This window comes from Mirounga angustirostris, unplaced genomic scaffold (genome assembly GCF_029215605.1).
Source record: "Mirounga angustirostris isolate CCGP_5_RB_7025 unplaced genomic scaffold, mMirAng1.0.hap1 SCAF_6, whole genome shotgun sequence".
NCBI classification, from domain to species: domain Eukaryota; kingdom Metazoa; phylum Chordata; class Mammalia; order Carnivora; family Phocidae; genus Mirounga; species Mirounga angustirostris.
Window position 1 is genome coordinate 45,310,287 of NW_026991714.1, and position 19,209 is coordinate 45,329,495.

The window sequence follows — 19,209 nt, forward strand, 5'->3', positions numbered from 1 at the left end:
TCGGGATCCTGAGACCCTGCAGAATGAGAAATTGCAGTGGGTTACCTTTTTGATATCTTTTGGTTGTCCTTTTATGAATAGTATAAGTGACAAGTTTTATCCTAAGATTAAAAAAAAACGGACTTTGATGTTTGTTTCATCTCACTACTCTGCTTTGAGCAGTTTTTTAATTCTTTCTTTTTCTGTTTTAGGTATTAAATGGCTCTTTTTCTTTGGAATTGGTCAGTGAGAAATACTGGAAAGTGAACAAACCCATGGAACTTTATTATGCACCCACAAAGGAGCACAAATGAGCTTTTTACTAAAACCAAGTCTGAGAATGAACTTTTTTTATAGCCTATTTCTTTAATATTAAAGATGTAACGTCTTTACTTTTATGGACAGAATCTTGGATATGTTGTTCAGTTTTCTTTCTGAGCCAGACTCGTTTACACTGTTAGAATCTTTTCCCCTTAATTTAAGATTTCCTTTTTGGAAGGGACTGCAGTTATTCAGGACCTTTTCTTTCCTTTAAAAGTATATCTAAGTTGTATGTTTCCAGGAAGTATGGTTCCAGTTGGAGCACCCTTGTGACCCAGGAATTTTTCATAGTTCTGTGTTCTTAAGGTTCAGTTGGCTATCCTTTTCCCTCCCTTCAAAAGTTTTTTAGGCCTACAGAATGTTAAATAATATGTATTTTGACTTTTTTTCCTGGAGTCTTGTATATTTATAGTTTTCTATATAAGCTGTAGTATCTTCATGAAGACCAAGGCTCAAATTTACTGTGCTTAAAAAACAATTCTCATAGGATTATTATTTTCATGGTATTTTCTTCCATAATACTCATTTTTTTAAAAAAGGTTCTTTATGAACTTAGTGTCCATTGTCATGCAATGTTATTTTTTTCCATTTTTTCCCCTCTAATTTTGGAATTTCTGATCCTGGGAAAGAGAAACAAAATGTCAAGTTCTATGAGAACTTGGTTCATTTACAGATTTCACTGAAGAAAGAAAAATTGGTCTTACATAGTCTTCAAGTGTATATTTAAAGAGGTCTTTTGTATTAGCTTTACTGTCACTTCAGTTCCTTTATTATGTGTGTTTGATGTTTTTTCCTATTAAAATACCAGAGATATGGAGATATTTTGCACTTTAGCCTTGATGAAAAGTACAAGATATGTTCAAAGATTCCCTGATTCTTTTCTTATTCGTAGCCACGTAAGTTTCAAGAATAACATGGCACATAGAACTAACAACTGGAAAAAAAAGTTTGCTTCTGTTTGAAAAGTGTGTTCAGCATTTTGGGTGGCCCTATCAGTTTATCAGTTTGGTGTTCTGCTAATCACACTCTAGAGAAGCAAGTTAATGGAGCTTGAGCCCTGCCCTAGTAAAAGATTATTCTGTAGAAGAATGTCAGCAAGTAGGGTAAAGTCATTTTATTATTCTTAATTTAGTTTTATATTGAGGGACAGTGTTGGGCTTTGGGAGCCAGAAGGCCTTATGAAGACAGATCAGAAATAAGATTGACTTGTGTGTTTCTTTTCATCACTGTCCTGATTCCAGGTATGTTTCCAAGTTTATAATTATCACACTATTTACAAAGACTCGATTGCATTGAGAAATTAACCCCAAAGGGTTTTTGTTTTTTTTTCCAGGGGTGAGTAGTCCTCCAGTACCATTGTAACTAAGTAACTGTCTAGTCATTGTAAATATTTTCTGTCGTTTTTGACAGATTGGGGCCAGCTTGATGTTTTAAATCTTCAGTCCAGTATGAAAACTTAAAGGTTCATTAAATTTTTTAGCATTTTATTGAAAATATTTAAAATCTGTTTTTACAGTTTTATTGGTAATCTGTGCCATGAAATTTGAAGACCACCAAAAATCAAGGGAAATTTTGTATTCAGTTCCTTTTCTGGTGTAATGTTAAGTTGTATAGATTATTAATGCATGTCCACTGAATATAACCCTGGTTTTGTGATACAACTGCTTAGATTTTATTGGTGATATTAGATTAGTGGTTGCATTAAATAACTAAATTCCCGTTGTGATTAATTGAAATTTTGTCTTGAAGCAGAAAATTATTTGTGAATATAAGCTTTGTGCTTAGAGAATGTGTTTCTGTCTGTCGGTATGGGAGGATGTAAACTCTTTGCATCATTAGTGAATTCATTAGATGTGTAATTCTTTGCAAAATATAATAGGTATTTGGTAGAGCATTGAGTGGAGTGTGCGTGTGTGCGTGCGTGTGCACGTGTGCGTGCACGTGCGCGCACGTGTGTGTATGTTTGGTGGGTGGGTACAGTTTACCATCACTACCAACCAAGGTTTTGTAAAGTGTTCTCTAAGTAACTTCTGTACCCACCCTTTCAGTTGAAGAACAAAAGGCTCACCAAATGCGGTAGGGCCTTTGGATACATTATCATTTTAAAATTTATTATAGTAAAATACACATAACCAAATTTACCATTTGAACTATTTTTATGTGTACAAATCAGTGGCATTAAGTACATTCACAGTGTTCTGTACATCACTACTATCTAGTTCACAACTTTAAATTCATCATCCCAGACAGAAACTCTGGATTCATTAAACAGTAACTCCCCGCCCTCATCCCCCAAGCCCTTGGTAACCTTTATTCTTTCTCTCTTTGAAGTTGACTATCTTAGGCACCTTTTATAAGTGGAATCATATAATATTTGTCCTTTGTGTCTGTCTGATTTCATTTAGCATAATGTTTTTAAGGTTCATCCATGCTGTAGGTTTATGTCACATTTTGTTTAACCATTTATCTTTGGGTGGACACAGATTGATGGACACTTTTTGCTGTTTGAATAATGCTACTATGAACATTTTTGTACAAGTATCTGTTTGAGTCCCTGTTTTAAATTCTTTTGAGTATATACCTAGAAGCAAGGTTGCTGGAATATACAGTAATTCTATGTTTAATTTTTTGAGGAACCCCAAACCTTTTTCCCCAGGGGCTGCACCATTTTATATTCCCACCAGCAATGTACTAGGATTCCAATTTCTCCACATTCTCACCAACACTTGTTATTTTTGTTCTGTTTTGTTTTGTTGTTTTTAATAGTTACCCTAATGAGTGTAAAGTGTTATTTCATTGTGGTTTTGAATTACATTTCCCTAATGGCTTGTGATACTAACTAAACATCTTTTAATGTGTTTACTGGCTATATGTATATCTTCTGTGGAAAAATGTCTATTTAAGTCTTGCTCATTTTTAATTGGGTGGTGGTTTGTTGAGTTGTAGGAGTTTTCTAATCTATTATCAGATATACGATGTACAAATACTTTGTTCCATTTTGTGGGTTGCCTATTTACTCTTGATAGCTCCTTTGGTGCACAAAATTTTAATTTTGATGAAGTCTAGTATGGCTATTTGTGTTGTCGTTGTTGCCTGTGCTTTTTGTGTCCTATCCAAGAAAGCATTACCAAATCCAGTGTTAGGAAGATCTTCCTATATGTTTCCTTCTAAGAGTTTTAGTTATAGTTTTAGTTCTTACATTTAGGTATTTGATCCATTTTGAGTTTTGTGCATGGTAAAAGGAAAGGATTCAGCTTTGTTTGCTTTTGGATATCCAGTTTTCCCAGCACCATTTGTTTGAAAAGACATGCTCTTTCTCCATTGCATTGTCTTGGCAGTCTTATGTGAACTTAATTGACCATGTATGTGAGGGTTTATTTCTGGGCTCTGTATTCCATTGATCTATATATATATGACTGTCCCTTTGCCAGTACCACAGTTTCGATTACTGTAGCTTTGTTATAAGTTTTACATTATAATTTTAAATTCTTTGAACCTTTGAAGAAGACCATGTTTCCCTTGTACATTTTAGGAAATTGAGGTTCAGGATTCTGATTCGGATAACTAAACATGAAATAATTGAAATGCTAGATGAGAAAAGGTGTCTTTTTAAAATCCCCTCACATTTCTATTTAGAAACACTTTTCTAAAAATAGAAGCATATTTCTAAGAAAGGAATATTTGTGTGCAGTTGTTGTCACTATAAAAATTACTTCCTTGAGAATGCTTCTGAAAGAGTAAGGACCGCTGAAAATCTGTTCTTCCATAAAAGTGATGAGAACACTGTAAAAGTCAAAATCAAGTTTTTCAAAACTCTAAAACTGAACTAAAGGCTTTCAATAATCTAAATATTTATCAGTAATAAAAACTATAATACAAGTTCCATAGCATTATAGATTGCCCTACCCCCTTCCCCCTAGTTCCTGGGTAGCCTTGAAAAGGAATAGCCTTGAAATTATGGCAGCAGTGAAAATCAGCAGCCTTGTAACCACTGGAAGGGGCTTAAAGCTCCCTAAAAAGCCCATCCCAGAGAATCATCATCACCATTTGACTTGTCTGGTCCTTCACTGAATAGCTCTATTCCCAGAACTTGTCTTTACTTGATCTGACTCTGCCCATGTGTATAGAGCCCTATCTACAGCCTTTTTGTTAAAAACAGCTTCAGTTTTTAACGTAGCAGGGTTTTTTTGAGGCAATGATACCAATTGGGACTAAAAAGAAGGTGGCCAAAAAATAAAAGGAAAAGCTGAGGAATGACATGTCCGTGTAGGATTTGAAAAGCGTCAGCATATTCCTGTGAATATCGAAGGCTACATGCATGTGCAAGGCTATATGTGTTCCCAAGGGGAAAAAAACAGGAAGTCACTAATCGCACCTGTGGCACAATGTGAGCCTCTGCAAGCAGGAAGTGAAGGCTAAGGTAGAGTTGAAAACAAAACAAAACAAAAAACTACATGTTGTGGTGTTGAAGGCCTATCCCAGCACATTTACAGAGTACTTCAACAAGGCCGAGGGAATTATGTCATTGTTTCAAGGCATTTAAGCATTAGCATTAGCTGACCTCTAAGTTAATGAAGTAGAATATAGTGGTCACACATGGCAAAGAATGCAGTGTCTTACTAGAATTAGTCCAGGAAGGTCACTCAACAAACCACAAACACAGTAGACCTTTAGGACGTGAAAGGATTCTGTTGTCCAGAGTTGCCTGTATTGTTTTAAATGTCTAGTTTCTTTTTTTTTTTTTTTTTTTAAAGATTTTATTTATTTATTTGACAGAGACACAGCGTGAGAGGGAACACAAGCAGGGGGAGTGGGAGAGGGAGAAGCAGGCTCCCCACAGAGCAGGGAGCCCGATGCGGGACTCGATCCCAGGACCCTGGGATCATGACCTGAGCCGAAGGCAGTCGCTTAACCAACTGAGCCACCCAGGCGCCCTAAATGTCTAGTTTCAACAAAAATTTACAATACATGTGAAGAAGCAGGGAAGTGTGAAGATACCCACATGTTGGACTTAACTAAACAAAGACTTTGTTATCTTCTAAAATTGTGTCCAAAGAACTAAAAGAAACCATATCTTAAAAACTAAATATGAGAACAATTTTTCACCAAATAGAGAATAACATTAAAGAGGTAGAAATTATGGTAAAAGAACCATGTAGAACTGGATTGAAACAGTACAGGGAAATAAATTCATAAAAGAAATCTTGGGATGCCTGGCTGGCTTAACCAGTAAAGCATGTGATCTTGATACCGGGTTTGTGAGTTTAAGCCCCACATTGTGCATAGAGCTTACTTAAAAAAATTAAAAATAGAGGGGCTAACAGATTTGAACTGGTAGAAATATTCAACAAATGTGAACACAGTTCAATTGAGAGTATCCTGTCAGAAAAAGAAATGAAGGAAAAAGTGCTACAGAGACCTGTGGGACACCATCAAGTGTATTAACTTGCATAATGGGAGTCCCAGAGGAGAGGAAGAAAAGGGGCTCAAAGAGTATTTTAAGAAGTAATTGCTAAAAAATTTCAAAATTTGATGAAAAACATGAACCTGCACATCCAAGAAGCTCAACAAATGCTAAATAAATAAGACTCTTGGAAGCAGCAAGAGGAAAGTAATTCATCACATACAAGGGATTTTTAATACGATTAATAGCTTCCTTATGTGAAGTCACAGAGGCTAGAAGGTAGTGAATGACAGACATTTAGAGTCATGAAAGACAAAGTCAACTAAGGGGGTGCCTGGGTGGCTCAGTCGGTTAAGCATCTGCCTTCGCTCCGTTCATGATCCCAGAGTTCTGGGATCGAGCCCGAGGTCAGGCTCCCCACTCAGCAGGGAGTCTGCTTCTCTCTCTCCCTCTGCCCCTTCCTCTGCTCCTTCTCTCTCTCAAATAATAATAAAAAATCAAGAATATCTATATGCAGCACAATTATCCTTTGGAAATGAAAGAAATTGAGATATTCCCACATGAAAACAACAAATTTGTCTTAAGCATACCTGCTCTTTAAGAAGTACTAAAGGGAGTCACTTAGACAAAAGTGAAAGGACATTAGATAGTAACATGAATCCACACAAGTAAGTAGAACTGGTAAAGTTAACTACGTAATTAAATAAAAAGGAAGGTATAAATGTATTAGCTTGGGTTGCTATAACAAAATACCATGGTTTGGATGGCTTAAACATCAGACTTTGTCATAGTTCTGAAGGCTAGGAAGTCCAAGAACAAGGTGTGGATAGGTTAGGTTGGTTCCAGGAGGTGAGGGCCCTCTACCTGGCTTGCAGACAGATGCCTTCTCACTGTTTCCTCACATGGTAGAGGGAGGAAGAGAGATCTGGTTTCTTCCTGTTCTTACAAGGACACTAATTCCATCATGGAGGCCCACCTTTATGATTCCATCTAAAACAAATTACCTTCCGTAGGCCCAACTTCCAAATACTACCACATTAGGGTTGGGGCTCACAGGGATTCAGACGTTCAATTGTAACTGCTTGTTTACATCTCTGATTTAGAAAGAAAACTGTATAAAGTAATAAATGTAGAACTGTTGAATGCCTTATGTATAAAGCTGTAATTTGTATGGCATAAAACATCAAGGAGGGAATGGGGCAATATCGGAGCAAAGGTTTTCTAGACTATTGAAATTAAGCTGGTATTAATCTGAACTAGAATATTTCAAATTAAGATGTCATCCCTGACACAACCACTAAGAAAATAAATCCCCCCAAAATAATAGTAAAAGAAACAAAATGGCATAAAAGAAAGTAACATTTAACACAAAAGAAGGCTGTAGTGGAAGAATAGAGAAATAAGACAACAACAAACTCTCAGATTGTAGGTCTTGTTACCCTTAACTATGTTAGATGTGAATAGACTGCCATTAAAAGGCAGATATGGCAGATTAAAAACACGCATACTTTAGTTTCAGAGAACCAAATTGGTTGAAAGTAAAAGGATAGAACATAAAACAGTAACCAAAAGAACCAGAGTAGCTATACTAATATCAGACAAAATACACTTTCAGACAAAAATTGTTGGAGACAGATTATGTTTTATAATGATCAAAGAGTTCAGGAAAATGTAATAATTATAAACATGTATTCAAACAATAGGACCTTAAGATACATTGATGAGGCAAAACCTGGCATAATTGAAGGGAGAAATCAACAATGATAGTTGAAGATGTTAATACCTCTTGTCATAAGGGACAGTTCAACTGGGCAGAATATCAGCAAGGAAATAGAAGACTTTTGAACAACACACAGTAAAACCAAGTAGACCTAACATACCTGTAGCAAACTTTACACAACAGTAGCAGAACACATGGAATGATCTCCAGGGTGGGCAGGTTTACATCAAACAAGCCTTGGTAAACTTCAAAAAATACACATGCAGACATACACAAACAGCAGCATACAGACTCTGGGTATAATGGAGTGAATTTAGAAATCAATAGAAGGAAATTTGGTTAACTCACAAATGAAATTAAACAATAAACCTAGAAAAATAATGTCAGAAAAAGTAAACTAGAAAATACTTCAAAGTGAATGAAAATGACGCGACATTCTGGAATTTACAGAATGAAGCTAAAGCAGTGCTTAGATGGAAATTTATAGCTGTGGATATGTATATGAACAGAAGATCTCAACATAACCTTCTACCTTAAGACACCATGAAGAGCAAACCACAAAGCAAACAAGGACTTAAAAAAAAAAAAAAAAGGTGAAATGGGTAATAGGAAAGCAATAGAGAAAATAAAACTAAAAGCTGGTTCTTTGAAAACAATAAAATTGACAAACTTTTAGACTGATCAAAAAACCAAATACTAAAATCATGAATGAGGAGTAATTACTATCAACATTATAGGAAACATGATTATAAGGGAATAATATGAACATCTATATGCCAACAAATTAGATAATCTTGATCAAATGGACAAAATCCTAGAAAGACACAAACTCTGAAACTGGCTCAAGAACAAGTTGAAAATCTGAATAGACCTAAAATAAGAGATTGAATTAGTAATAAGACTTGCCACAAAGAAAAATGCTCAAGCCCAAATATTATACTGGTGAATTCTACCAAATGTTTACAGAAAAATTAAAAACCTTCCCTTCATAAGTTCTTCCAAGAAATAATTGAGGCTTATTTTATGAGGCTAGTATTACTCTGGTACCAAAACCAGACAAAAGCATCACAAGAAAACTACAGATCATTATCTCTTGTGAATACAGAGATTCTGTATTCTGTATTTTTACATCTGAAAACAGAAACCCCACTAACATGCCAAATCCAATAACATAAAAGTTAATGTAGGACTTCTTCCAGGAATATGGAGTAGTGTTCTCCCCGAATAGGCTACAGAAAGTAGTCACTGCCAGGGGTTAGGGAAGGAGTGAATGGGGAGTGACTGGTTGCTAATGGGTATGGGGTTTCTTTTTGGGGTAATGAAAATTAGTAATTCTAAAATGAGTGGTGGTACTTCCACAACTCTATATATTCTAAAATCTCAGAAACCATTCCTTAATTCTTTAAAAGGGTGCATTTTATGGTAGGTGCCCTCTCCCTCAATGAGGTTATTTTTTAAAATGTAGAAGACAAATGGGTGTTCTGTTAAACTTTGTCATTTAGCATACTCTGGTCTAACCATCCTAGACTTTTGGGCCCAATAAGTATTAGTGTCTAAAGTTGCTTCCAGCTTAAACATTTAATGATGCATTCTAATGCTTATAAATAGATGTCTTTTTATCACAGATGATTTATTTGGTGTAAAACTATGACCTTTTTGAATATGGCTATACATTTCCTTCCTATTAAATTCTCCCCAAGTTGCTGTACTTTTGGAAATTTAAAGCTAGAAATCACAAATTTCCTTTTCTAATTATAATTAGGAGTTGACTTCAGAAGTAAATTAGTTGTATAGCTAAACTATGGTTATTTTAGCAGATTGTAATTGGAGAGTTCTTTTCAGTGTTAAGTTACACTAAATTTTGAACCCCTCAAAATCTTAAGTGATTTTTTTTTTCATTATATATATAACATTCACTACCTATTTCCACTTTAGATGACTGTATTAGTTTGCTAGAGCTGCCGTAACAAGTACCACATAACAACAGAAATTTATTTTCTTACAGTTCTGGAGGCTGGAAATCCAAGATCAAAGGTGGTGGTGTTTCTTTAGAAGCCTCTGTCCTTGGCTTGTAGATGGCATTTTCTCCCTTTGTGTTCACATGTTGTTCCCCTGAGCATGTGTGTGTCTGAGAACACCAGTCCTATCAGATCAGGGCCCAACCTCAGTGACCTCATTTAATTACCTCTTTAAATACCCTACTTCCAAATACAGCCACATTCTGAGGTACTCAGGGTAGGACTCAAACATGAGTTTTGGGGGAACAAAAATACCTATTACGGGCCTAGACACAATTTAGGCAATTCCCAAGGTAAAGATGAAAGTATACTACTCTGTTACACTAAATTAATCTCTTAGCAAAAAATAAGATGGCTAAATTTTCTTTGGTGACCAGTAATAAAAATACACTGAAGGAGGTACTGTTCAGTTGGCAAAAGATATTTGCTAAAAATGTATTCTTTCTCTTTAGACTGTGGATTAAAATGTAAACTGCCCAGTTTAAACCAAACCCCATTAAGATGATGCCAAAGGAATAATTTTGTTTTTTTAATGAATAAATTTGACAGGTCAAAGGCAAGGATTGTTGAGATAGATAATAGATGTTAGTTGTCAACACCTTGGGAAGTTAGGTGTTTTCACACAGATGATGAACAGTCGATGGTAACTGATTTAAGCTGGATGAAACAAGATCAAAAACAAACATCACAAAAGGCTTAACAACTGGAGACTTTGACTTACTGGAAAGACAAGTGTGTAAAATGGCTGTGAAAATGAGATAGGTTAATGGTGTGTCTGAGGAGTATTTGGACCCACAGAAACATTCCCTTACCACCAGATCACTATCCACTGATCCAGCAGGAGAGGGGCAATAAGTTTTCTACAGAAAATGAACCAGAGCTGTGTGAGACTTGGGATACCAGGCATAGTAGAGGGGGCCCCATAATTATGGTGAGATGACTGGTCCCTTTCAACATAAAGTCCCCAGAATGCTGGTGGTGTAGTTTGCGATGATTTTGCTATCAAAAACTATGTTCTGGGAAATTCTTGGTGGTAGAAAATGGAAATGAAGCTGGAAGTGCTTTCTGCATCTGCACAGATAATTATCGAGTATAAAGTATACTGGTTTAAAGGGTTTCAGATAGAAAATGTACAGTAGACCAGTGGTTAACCATAATTTTGTAATCTGTACCAGAATTTCCTATGGGACTGCCTTTGGTCAAATTTACAATTAAACTTCTTTTTAAAAGATTTTACTTATTTATTAGAGCAGGGGCAGAGGGAGAAGGAGAAGCAGACTCCCTGCTGAGCAGAGAGCCTGATGTGGGGCTCGATCCCAGGACACTGGGATCATGACCTGAGCTGAAGGCAGCCGCTTAACCGACTGAGCCACCCAGGCGCCCTAAACTTTTATGTACGTATTTCCTTTACTAAAGACAGATCACCAAGTGGCTAAAAGCAAGGGCACTGAGGTGAGCCTGATATTGGATCCTGGCTCTTTCACTTGCCAGTTTTAGAATGGCATTGGATAAATTGATCTTGCTTAGCCTTGCTATAAATTATAGGATATAATCTATGTGAAAACAACACTGTGTCGTTCTAAGTTTCATACAAATAATAAGTTATTGCAATTAATATGCCACTACCTAGGAAGTGTTATAACTTGGCAAATTTTATTCTCTGGCCTACATGATCTAAAATTCTCATCCCATTTCAATCGCATAAAGTAGGTTGAAGAGGTTTGCAGTTTGGGGATTTCAAATATACGTTTACTCGCATTTTAAAGTTAACGGTTTTGTCTCTTCAGAGCTGGTAAAGGATCTTTGGGCTAGAAGAGGGGTTCTTTTCTGGGTGGGGGAAAGGGTGGCAGCAAAGAAAGGGCTCATATGGCTGTGGATGACAAGGCCTTATAGATAAATGTATAAATGTAGACACTTTTTTTTTTTTTAAAGATGTTCAGCCTTTGTAACCTCTTGTGGGCTTTGTGAATTCCCTAATGAGGGAAAGTCAGTCTGTGTGGAGACTAAAATTGTGAGGTGTTCACTTTTCAACCTCCCCTGTAGCTTTAAGGCTGAGATACTGGAAACAGTTTGCTCTTGTGAATTGGCTGAATTTGCTATGTTGCTGTGTCTTTCAAGCAAGAGTAGAGATGCTGGTCAGGAAACAGGAGCATTCTTTCTTTTCTTTTTTAAGATTTTATTTGAGAGAGAGCGAGCACAAGCAGGGTGAACAGCAGAGGGAGAGGGAGAAGCAGGGAACCCAATGTGGGGCTCCATCTCAGGACCCCGGGATCATGACCTGAGCCGAAGGCAGACGCTTAACTGGCTGAGCCACCCAGGTGCCCCAAACAGGAGTACTTTGAAAATTGGAATAAGAATTTTGGAAAGGTTTAGATGAATGACTGTCCTAAATCTTAAACTCCACTGAGCCTCACTTAAAATGGAAGAAAGCCCTTGGATGTCTGCTGCTTTGGCAGATGACCTCTAACTTCACTAATTTATGGAGTTCCCTTGGAAAAAGCACCCATCTGCTGTATCCTTACAGTCCTTTACTGCCTGCAGGATATAATTAGAGTCAGATCCCAGCATGTCCTTGGGAACAAGTACAGAGTGTGACCTGAAAAAAATGCTGTTTTGTTCAAATATATTAATGATATTTGGAGTATACCTGTGTAAATAGGTTATGTTGGATCTTGTAGGAACGTAATTTTAAATTGGGTTAAATTATTGATATGAATACACTTGTACCAGAAATTTTGGCTGAATTTGTCAGCTTGAACAGCAGGATGTCACTCTGTTTACTTGGTTGAAAGAAAAACTCAGCACTGGCTCATCTAAATTGAAGGTAAGATGCTAGAAATTCTTTGATACAATGTAGAGAAAGGAAATCAAAGACTTAGAGGAATGTTGGAGAGGATGTATTATTAGGTGATCTGCTCACCCACAGTCTCACTATAGATCTTATGAGAGCCTGGTCAACTGTTTACATAGGCATTGGGAAATACGGTGGTGAGCAGAGCATCCTTGAAAAGCTTTATAGGATGTCGATTGGCCAGGGATGCTGTGGAAGATGCTTCTGTTGCAATGGCTCTCCTTATTCAGTGGGCATTGCCCAGGCAGCACTGTGTCAGAAACCTAGTTCCCTTAGCTGCTAGACCAGAAAGGTGGACATAATTTTAGTTACTGTAATAGGCAGTAAGACTGACAGGATGATCAGTATAGTCCGACAGGGAGTTTTTTGGCCTTGGCTAATTGATTATGTGAATCAAAGGGCCAGTGATCCTATTTGATTTATATAACTGAAAACTACAGGTCTAACCTGAGCCACTATGTTTTTAAATTATTTTAAAAAAATATTTAAATTCAATTAAAATATAATGTATTACTAGTTTCAGAGGTAGAGGTCAGTGATTCATCAGTCTTTTGTAATACCCAGTGGTGATTACATCACGTGCCCTCCTTAATGTCATCACCCAGTTACCCCATCCCCCCCACCTCCCCCTCCAGCAACCCTCAGTTTGTTTCCTATGATTAAGAGTCTCTTAAGGTTTATCTCCCTGATTTTGTCTTGTTTTATTTTTTCCTCTTTCCCTATGATGCTGTTTTGTTTAAGTTTCACATGAGATCATATGATCATTGTCTTTCTCTGATTGACTTATTTTGCTTAGCATAATACCCTCTACTTCCATCCATGTCATTGCAAATGGCAAGATTCATTTTTTTTGATGGCTGAGTAGTAGTCCATTGTGTGTGTGTGTGTATACACTTCCATTGTGTGTGTGTATATATACACATACACACACATCCCACATCTTTTTTTTTTTTTTTTTTAAGATTTGTCAGAGAGTGGGAGAGAGAGCAAGCACAAGCAGGGGGAGCGGCAGGCAGAGGGAGAAGCAGGCTCCCCGTGTAGCAAGGAGCCTGATGCTGGACTTAATCACAGGATGCTGGGATCATGACCTGAGCCGAAGCCAGACGCTTAACTGACTGAGCCACCCAGGCGTCCCCATACCACATCATCTTTATCCATTTATCTGTCGATGGACATCTGGAGCCATTATATTAGTCATGATCCCTTAGCAATTCCCAGGCCTGATTTAATTCATATTCCCAGAGCACTTTGGTAAAGGACCCTGCCATAACATCACAAAGATGTAATATGTATCTTCCTCTTAGCCTTCTCCAAAGTAACTTGTGGCCATTTACCAGAACAATAATGCACTGAGGAAAGAGATTCCTAGGCCTTTGGGATTACTAAACTGGTCTCCACTTCTGCTTTCTGGAAACCAGAACATCATCATACATTTATTCAGAGTGGAGTCTGACTGAACTCAAGTGATAAATGGAGTTTTAATGCAATTCCACCACATTGGCTCCCAAACCCATTTCTTCTTTCCTTCTCCTACTATATCCCAAGTGTATGGTTAGAGTAGTAATGTAAGCAACTAGCAACACACTGGTTTCCTGATGGTAGAGTAAAAACTGGTTTCTTGTGTTAATCAAATTTTAATGGAGGGATACATTCATGTTACTTTACAATGCAGTCAACATTTGTGTGTCCCAAACTAATACAGTTGTTATGGAAAGGAACAAGGTGCTAATGTGGCATTATTTGGAATTCTAAAATTATTTCCTCTGTAGGTTGATACGTTACCTCAACAGAGTTCTTAACTACTTCCCACCATACCTTCTTTGGAAAATTTGCCTGTGTATGTGAAATTAATACATGTATTTTAAATAACAGTAATTAATACATTTTGATATCAAATTAGGCTCCTGGCACAAAACCCAACTTTATCACTGATCAAAATGTTATGCTGATAAGCATTTAGCAAACTTTGAGACTGATATTCAATTTAACAATATGTATTAAATCAGATGGTCCATGTGGTTTGAATTCTGGATTTATAGTAATTTTTAACTATATAAACCAAAGTAACTAGTAACTTTTCTTTTTGTGCTCATTTGTGAGTAATAATTTGAATTGGCAGGAATTAGTTTTTTTATGGTCATTCTAGAAACTAACTTGCGCTTCACCTATTCCTTTAATAAAACATGATTCTGTTAATGGGAGAAAAGAAGAAATATCCTGCTAGAACTATGCTGTAATAACAGTTTTTTTTTTAATTTCTGCTAATATACTATGTTAACCTCTCTCCCTGGATTTTTTTTTAAGATTTTATTTATTTATTTGAGAGAGAATGAGAGAGAGCACATGAGAGGGGGGAGGGTCAGTGGGAGAAGCAGACTACCTGCCGAGCAGGGAGCCCGAGGCGGGACTCGAGCCAGGGACTCCAGGATCATGACCTGAGCTGAAGGCAGTCGCCCAACCAACTGAGCCACCCAGGCGCCCCACTCCCTGGATTTTTGTGTATGTCATGGGTGTGTTTTTGTTTTTAAGATTTTATTTATCTGAAAGAGTGAGCAAGCATGAGCAGGACAGCAGGCAGAGGGAGAGGGAGAAGCAGGTTCCCAGCTGAGCAGGGAGCCTGATGTGGGGCTCGGCCCCAGGACCCTGGGATCACGACCTGAGCCAAAGGCAGATGCTTAACCGACTGAGCCATCCAGGCGTCCTTGCTTTTTTTCTTATATAGTTTATTAAGACCTTTCAGTTCTAACTCCCTCTTCCATCCCCCCAGCCAATAATACTTGTAAAAAGTTACTTCCTCTAAGAAATACTTAAGGGTAAATAGGGATTAAGTCCTTGAGAAAAATCTAAACTCTATACCAAGTCCTTTTATCCAAACTCTTACATTCAAATGAAGCAAGAACAATATTTATTAAATGGAGTTTCTACTAATTTTCATAGTCATGTTAGCCTGGGCTACTTATACAAAAAAAAAAATGAGCACATACACACACCGAAAACAAAACAAATCTATCCCTCCCCACCCCCACCCCCAAAAATCCTCACTTCAAAAGCTCATACGCTGATAAGTTTTACTTCTGAGAGGTAGCACAACCAAGCAAATGAATATTGTACGTGCATTAACTGAGGCACTTGAGATCACCCAATTTAATTTACAGTAAAAACTCTCCAGAATTTCAGTGCTTATGAACAATTACTATATTAGAACAGTGGTCTCAATTTACGTTGACAAACTCTTACTCTGACTTGAGTCATCTAGACCTAACTTAAAAGAAAAATGTATTTCTATCTCAGGCAAGTATTTAAATTCTCAAAAGCTAGTAGTAAGTTAGAATGTGGAAAGAAGTATGATTTCTTAAAATTGGGAACACATTTTAGCTTCGTAATTGTGAAACAGCATTAGTGATATGAAAGGACATTGTTCTATTCAGGGTAATTTCATATGTGAAAGGCTTCTGGCTTCATTTTGTGTGCTACAAACAGAAAAACAAAGATGAATCACTTTAAGTAGACATGTGATTAAGAACAGTAAAGGATGGCTTCCATAACAGACATAAAATTCCAAACACTTTGCAAGTGAAAGTTTTCTGCATTACTAAATGGTAGGGTGATCTCAGTCATAAACTTGGCTTCATATGAAATGTTTTCATTAAAATTTTAAGTTTTCTTTACAGTAAGAAAAACCTGGAAAGCATAGCTCCCAAACTAAGTTAGAGACTGCTAATTTTCTGAATGAAAACAGCACTGTTTTTTATTTTTACACCACTGAATTGAAAGAATAGAAAAAGAACTACAGTTGGTATAGAGATTAGGCCATCTATACAGACATCTGAGTAACTCTTCTCTACATTTACCATCTTCTGCAACTGTTTGCTTCTGCTTTGTCATTCACTGACATTTCAACCCTGTCAGCTACTGTATCTTCGGATGCTGACTGGACGTGGCCCTCCGACTGTCCTCCAGTATAGGTAGGGGTGCTGTACTTCAAAAGGATGGACTTAAACTGCATCAGAGGTGCATCTGTACGAACACCCATTGGGTCAAAATGAGTCCGGCTTACTCGAAAGCCTGCTTGAGAAAGATAGCACAAAAACTTTTTCAACCTGCCGCAAGGAAAGGAAAAAAAAAATTAGATTCTGCATCTTATTTAAATCACAGTGTCATTAAAGTATGAAATATACATTTTGCCATTCACTGGCTGTCTTACTTTGGCATATTCATTCCTTTAATGCTGTGTCTGTGGATGTTGTAATAAAAGGGAGGATGTTCAGTACTGACATCAGTCTTCTGCCTTTTGGCTAAAGTTGTGATTGTTTCATTACCTTTTCTCTTTCCTGAAACATACACATATACACAAAATCAGATATAGTACCTTTATAATGACTATTTTTGGCCGGATTTTTTTTTTTTTTTTAAGATTTTTATTTATTTATTTGACAGAGACACAGCGAGCGAGGGAACACAAGCAGGGAGAGTGGGAGAGGGAGAAGCAGACTCCCCGCTGAGCAGGGAGCCCGATGCGGGGCTCGATCCCAGGACCCTAGGATCATGACCTGAGCTGAAGGCAGACGCTTAATGACTGAGCCACCCAGGCGCCCCTGGCCTGATATTTTTTATCATGAAAGGTTTAAATGTTGATCAGTCTTAGAATAATAATTTTAGAGCTATAGAACAATTCATAGAGATTAATCTATATATAAAAAAGGCTCAGAGACTTTAAAGATTTTAAAACTTATGTTTTACCTTACTCTAAAAAGGATTTAAGACACCTTTGCTGAAGGTGAGTGGCCTGGCTGAAGTTATACAATAAAAAGAAGTAAAATGATGCTCTTAAGTCTAATGCTTTTTGCAATGTACCATAACCTTTTCCCTCCAACAGAGAAATTAAGTAGAAGAAACCATTTTAGGTGATTTGAATGTTAGAAAACTAGTTGAAGATGCCAATTGAACATTACTCTTGGAAAGAGCATATAGTAGTTATTAAACCATATATATTTTTTTAAAGATTTATTGGAGAGAGAGAGCAGGGGGAAGGGCTGAGAGAGAATCTCAAGCAGACTTCATGCTGAGTGTGGAGCCTGACATGGGGCTCGAACTCATGACCCTGAGATGACCTGAGCCAAAACCAAGAGTCAGACACTCAAACCACTGAGCCATCCTGGCGCCCCTAAACCATATACTATCAAAAGGAGTTGAAGTTTTCTTGTCTTCGAATATCAACTCTAAAATGTTGAGCAACTATTAAAAATTACAGCTTATAATTCTATTCCTCTGCTCTTTCAATTTGGAGGGTACCTGGGTGGCTCAGTCGGTTAAGTGTCTGTCTTCGGCTCAGGTCATGATTTCAGGGTCTTGGGATGGAGCCCCATGTCTCTTGTGACCCCCCAAAAATAAAAAAATCTTAAAAAAAAACCCCACTAAAGTCCAAGTTGTCTTTTAATAATTTTTTAAAATTTATTTGCTTATTTTAGAGAGATTGCACAAGCGGGAGGAGCAGAGACAGACAGAAGCTCAAGTTGACTTCATGCTGAGCGCAGAGCCTGACGTGGCGCTTGATCTCATGACCCTGAAATCATGACCTCAGCTGAAACCAAGAGTCAGATGCCTGACTGTGCCACCCAGAAGCCCCTAAGTTGTCTTTTATTTTTTTAAGATGTTATTGATTTGACAGACACAGCGAGAGAGGGAACACAAGCAGGGAGGAGAGGGAGAGGGAGAAGCAGGCTTCCCGCTGAGCAGGGAGCCCAACGCGGGGCTCAATCCCAGGACCCTGGGATCATGACCTGAGCCAAAGGCAGACGCCTAACGACTGAGCCACCCAGGCGCCCCCTAAGTTGTCTTTTAAAAAGCAAAACAAATGGGGTGCCTGGGTGGCTCAGTCATTAAGCGACTGCCTTCGGCTCAGGTCATGATCCCAGCGTCCTGGGATCGAGCCCCACATTGGGCTCCCTGCTCTGCGGGAGGCCTGCTTCTCCCTCTCCCACTCCCCTGGCTTGTGTGTTCCCTCTCTCACTGTGTCTCTCTGTCAAATAAATAAATAAATAACTTAAAAAAACCGCGCAAAACAAAACCTTAGACATTAAGGCACTGACATTTTATATAAATCTTAAAATCCTTTTGAAAGGAAATTTGCAATGCCTAATATAACCGTATTTTAAAGTGTACATGCACACATCTGAAATTATAAGGCCATACAGTAAATTCTTATGGCCAGGGAACAGGGTCGTCTAGTTAATTAATGGAATTATTATAAATCATATGTTGAGGGACACTTGGTTTGCTCAGTCAGTTAAGCGTCTGCCTTCGGCTCAGGTCATGATCTCCAGGTCATGGGATCGAGCCCAGCATCAGGCTTCCTGCTCAGCAGGGAGTCTGCTGTTCTCTCTCTCCCTCTGCTCGTTCTCTCAAACAACTAAATACATAAATAAAATCTTAAAAATAATAAATCATATGCTGATGAGAAAGTTTAAAGAATTAGAATAAAACAATCTATAGCTATCGAATATAATTTGGTTTTAATTTGGTTCACATGGTTCTTCAAGGTCTTAAAGTTCTTTCAAGCGGATCACCATATATTAGAGATGTGAACAGATACATGTTAATAGAAATTGTGAACAGTGCAAATGCCAGATAAACAAGTTTTACTCTAATTATATTTTCTGTATAATGAAAAAGCATTTTAGAGTCGGCCACCAAAGCAACCTCTTCTCTTCCTACCCTTTTACTACCTGTGTTTTTGCCCTGATAAATACATATTTACATATATACACACACATACATACCTTGTGCAGTGTAATTATCTGTTGTGGTATCATCTGTAGTTTTAATAAACACACCATATTCTTCTAAAATAAAACGGGAATAACAAAATATTTTACAGGATAACATTAAGAACAATTCAAAGTTTAAATAAAAGCTT

The 19,209-nt window shown here is 37.4% G+C and overlaps 2 protein-coding genes across 6 annotated transcripts in view; one reads left to right on the forward strand and one right to left on the reverse strand.

The window, feature by feature from the left end:
- The window catches only part of RNF2 (ring finger protein 2), a 62,350-nt gene extending 47,022 nt beyond the window's left edge, over positions 1–15,328 (forward strand). For all 4 annotated transcript variants that reach the window (XM_045877333.3, XM_054508014.2, XM_045877331.3 and 1 more), the window contains one exon: positions 192–15,328. In XM_045877333.3, the coding sequence (XP_045733289.1) occupies positions 192–293 (102 nt within the window). In that variant the 3' untranslated portion in view covers positions 294–15,328. The remainder of the gene's footprint in view (positions 1–191) is intronic.
- A 686-nt stretch (positions 15,329–16,014) lies between these two features.
- The window catches only part of TRMT1L (tRNA methyltransferase 1 like), a 51,218-nt gene continuing 48,023 nt past the window's right edge, over positions 16,015–19,209 (reverse strand). For both annotated transcript variants that reach the window (XM_045877335.3, XM_064594226.1), the window contains exons 13-15: positions 19,073–19,135; positions 16,498–16,624; positions 16,015–16,393 (exon numbers count right to left, since the gene is read on the reverse strand). In XM_045877335.3, coding sequence (XP_045733291.2) covers positions 16,141–16,393; positions 16,498–16,624; positions 19,073–19,135 — 443 coding nt within the window. In that variant the 3' untranslated portion in view covers positions 16,015–16,140. The remainder of the gene's footprint in view (positions 16,394–16,497; positions 16,625–19,072; positions 19,136–19,209) is intronic.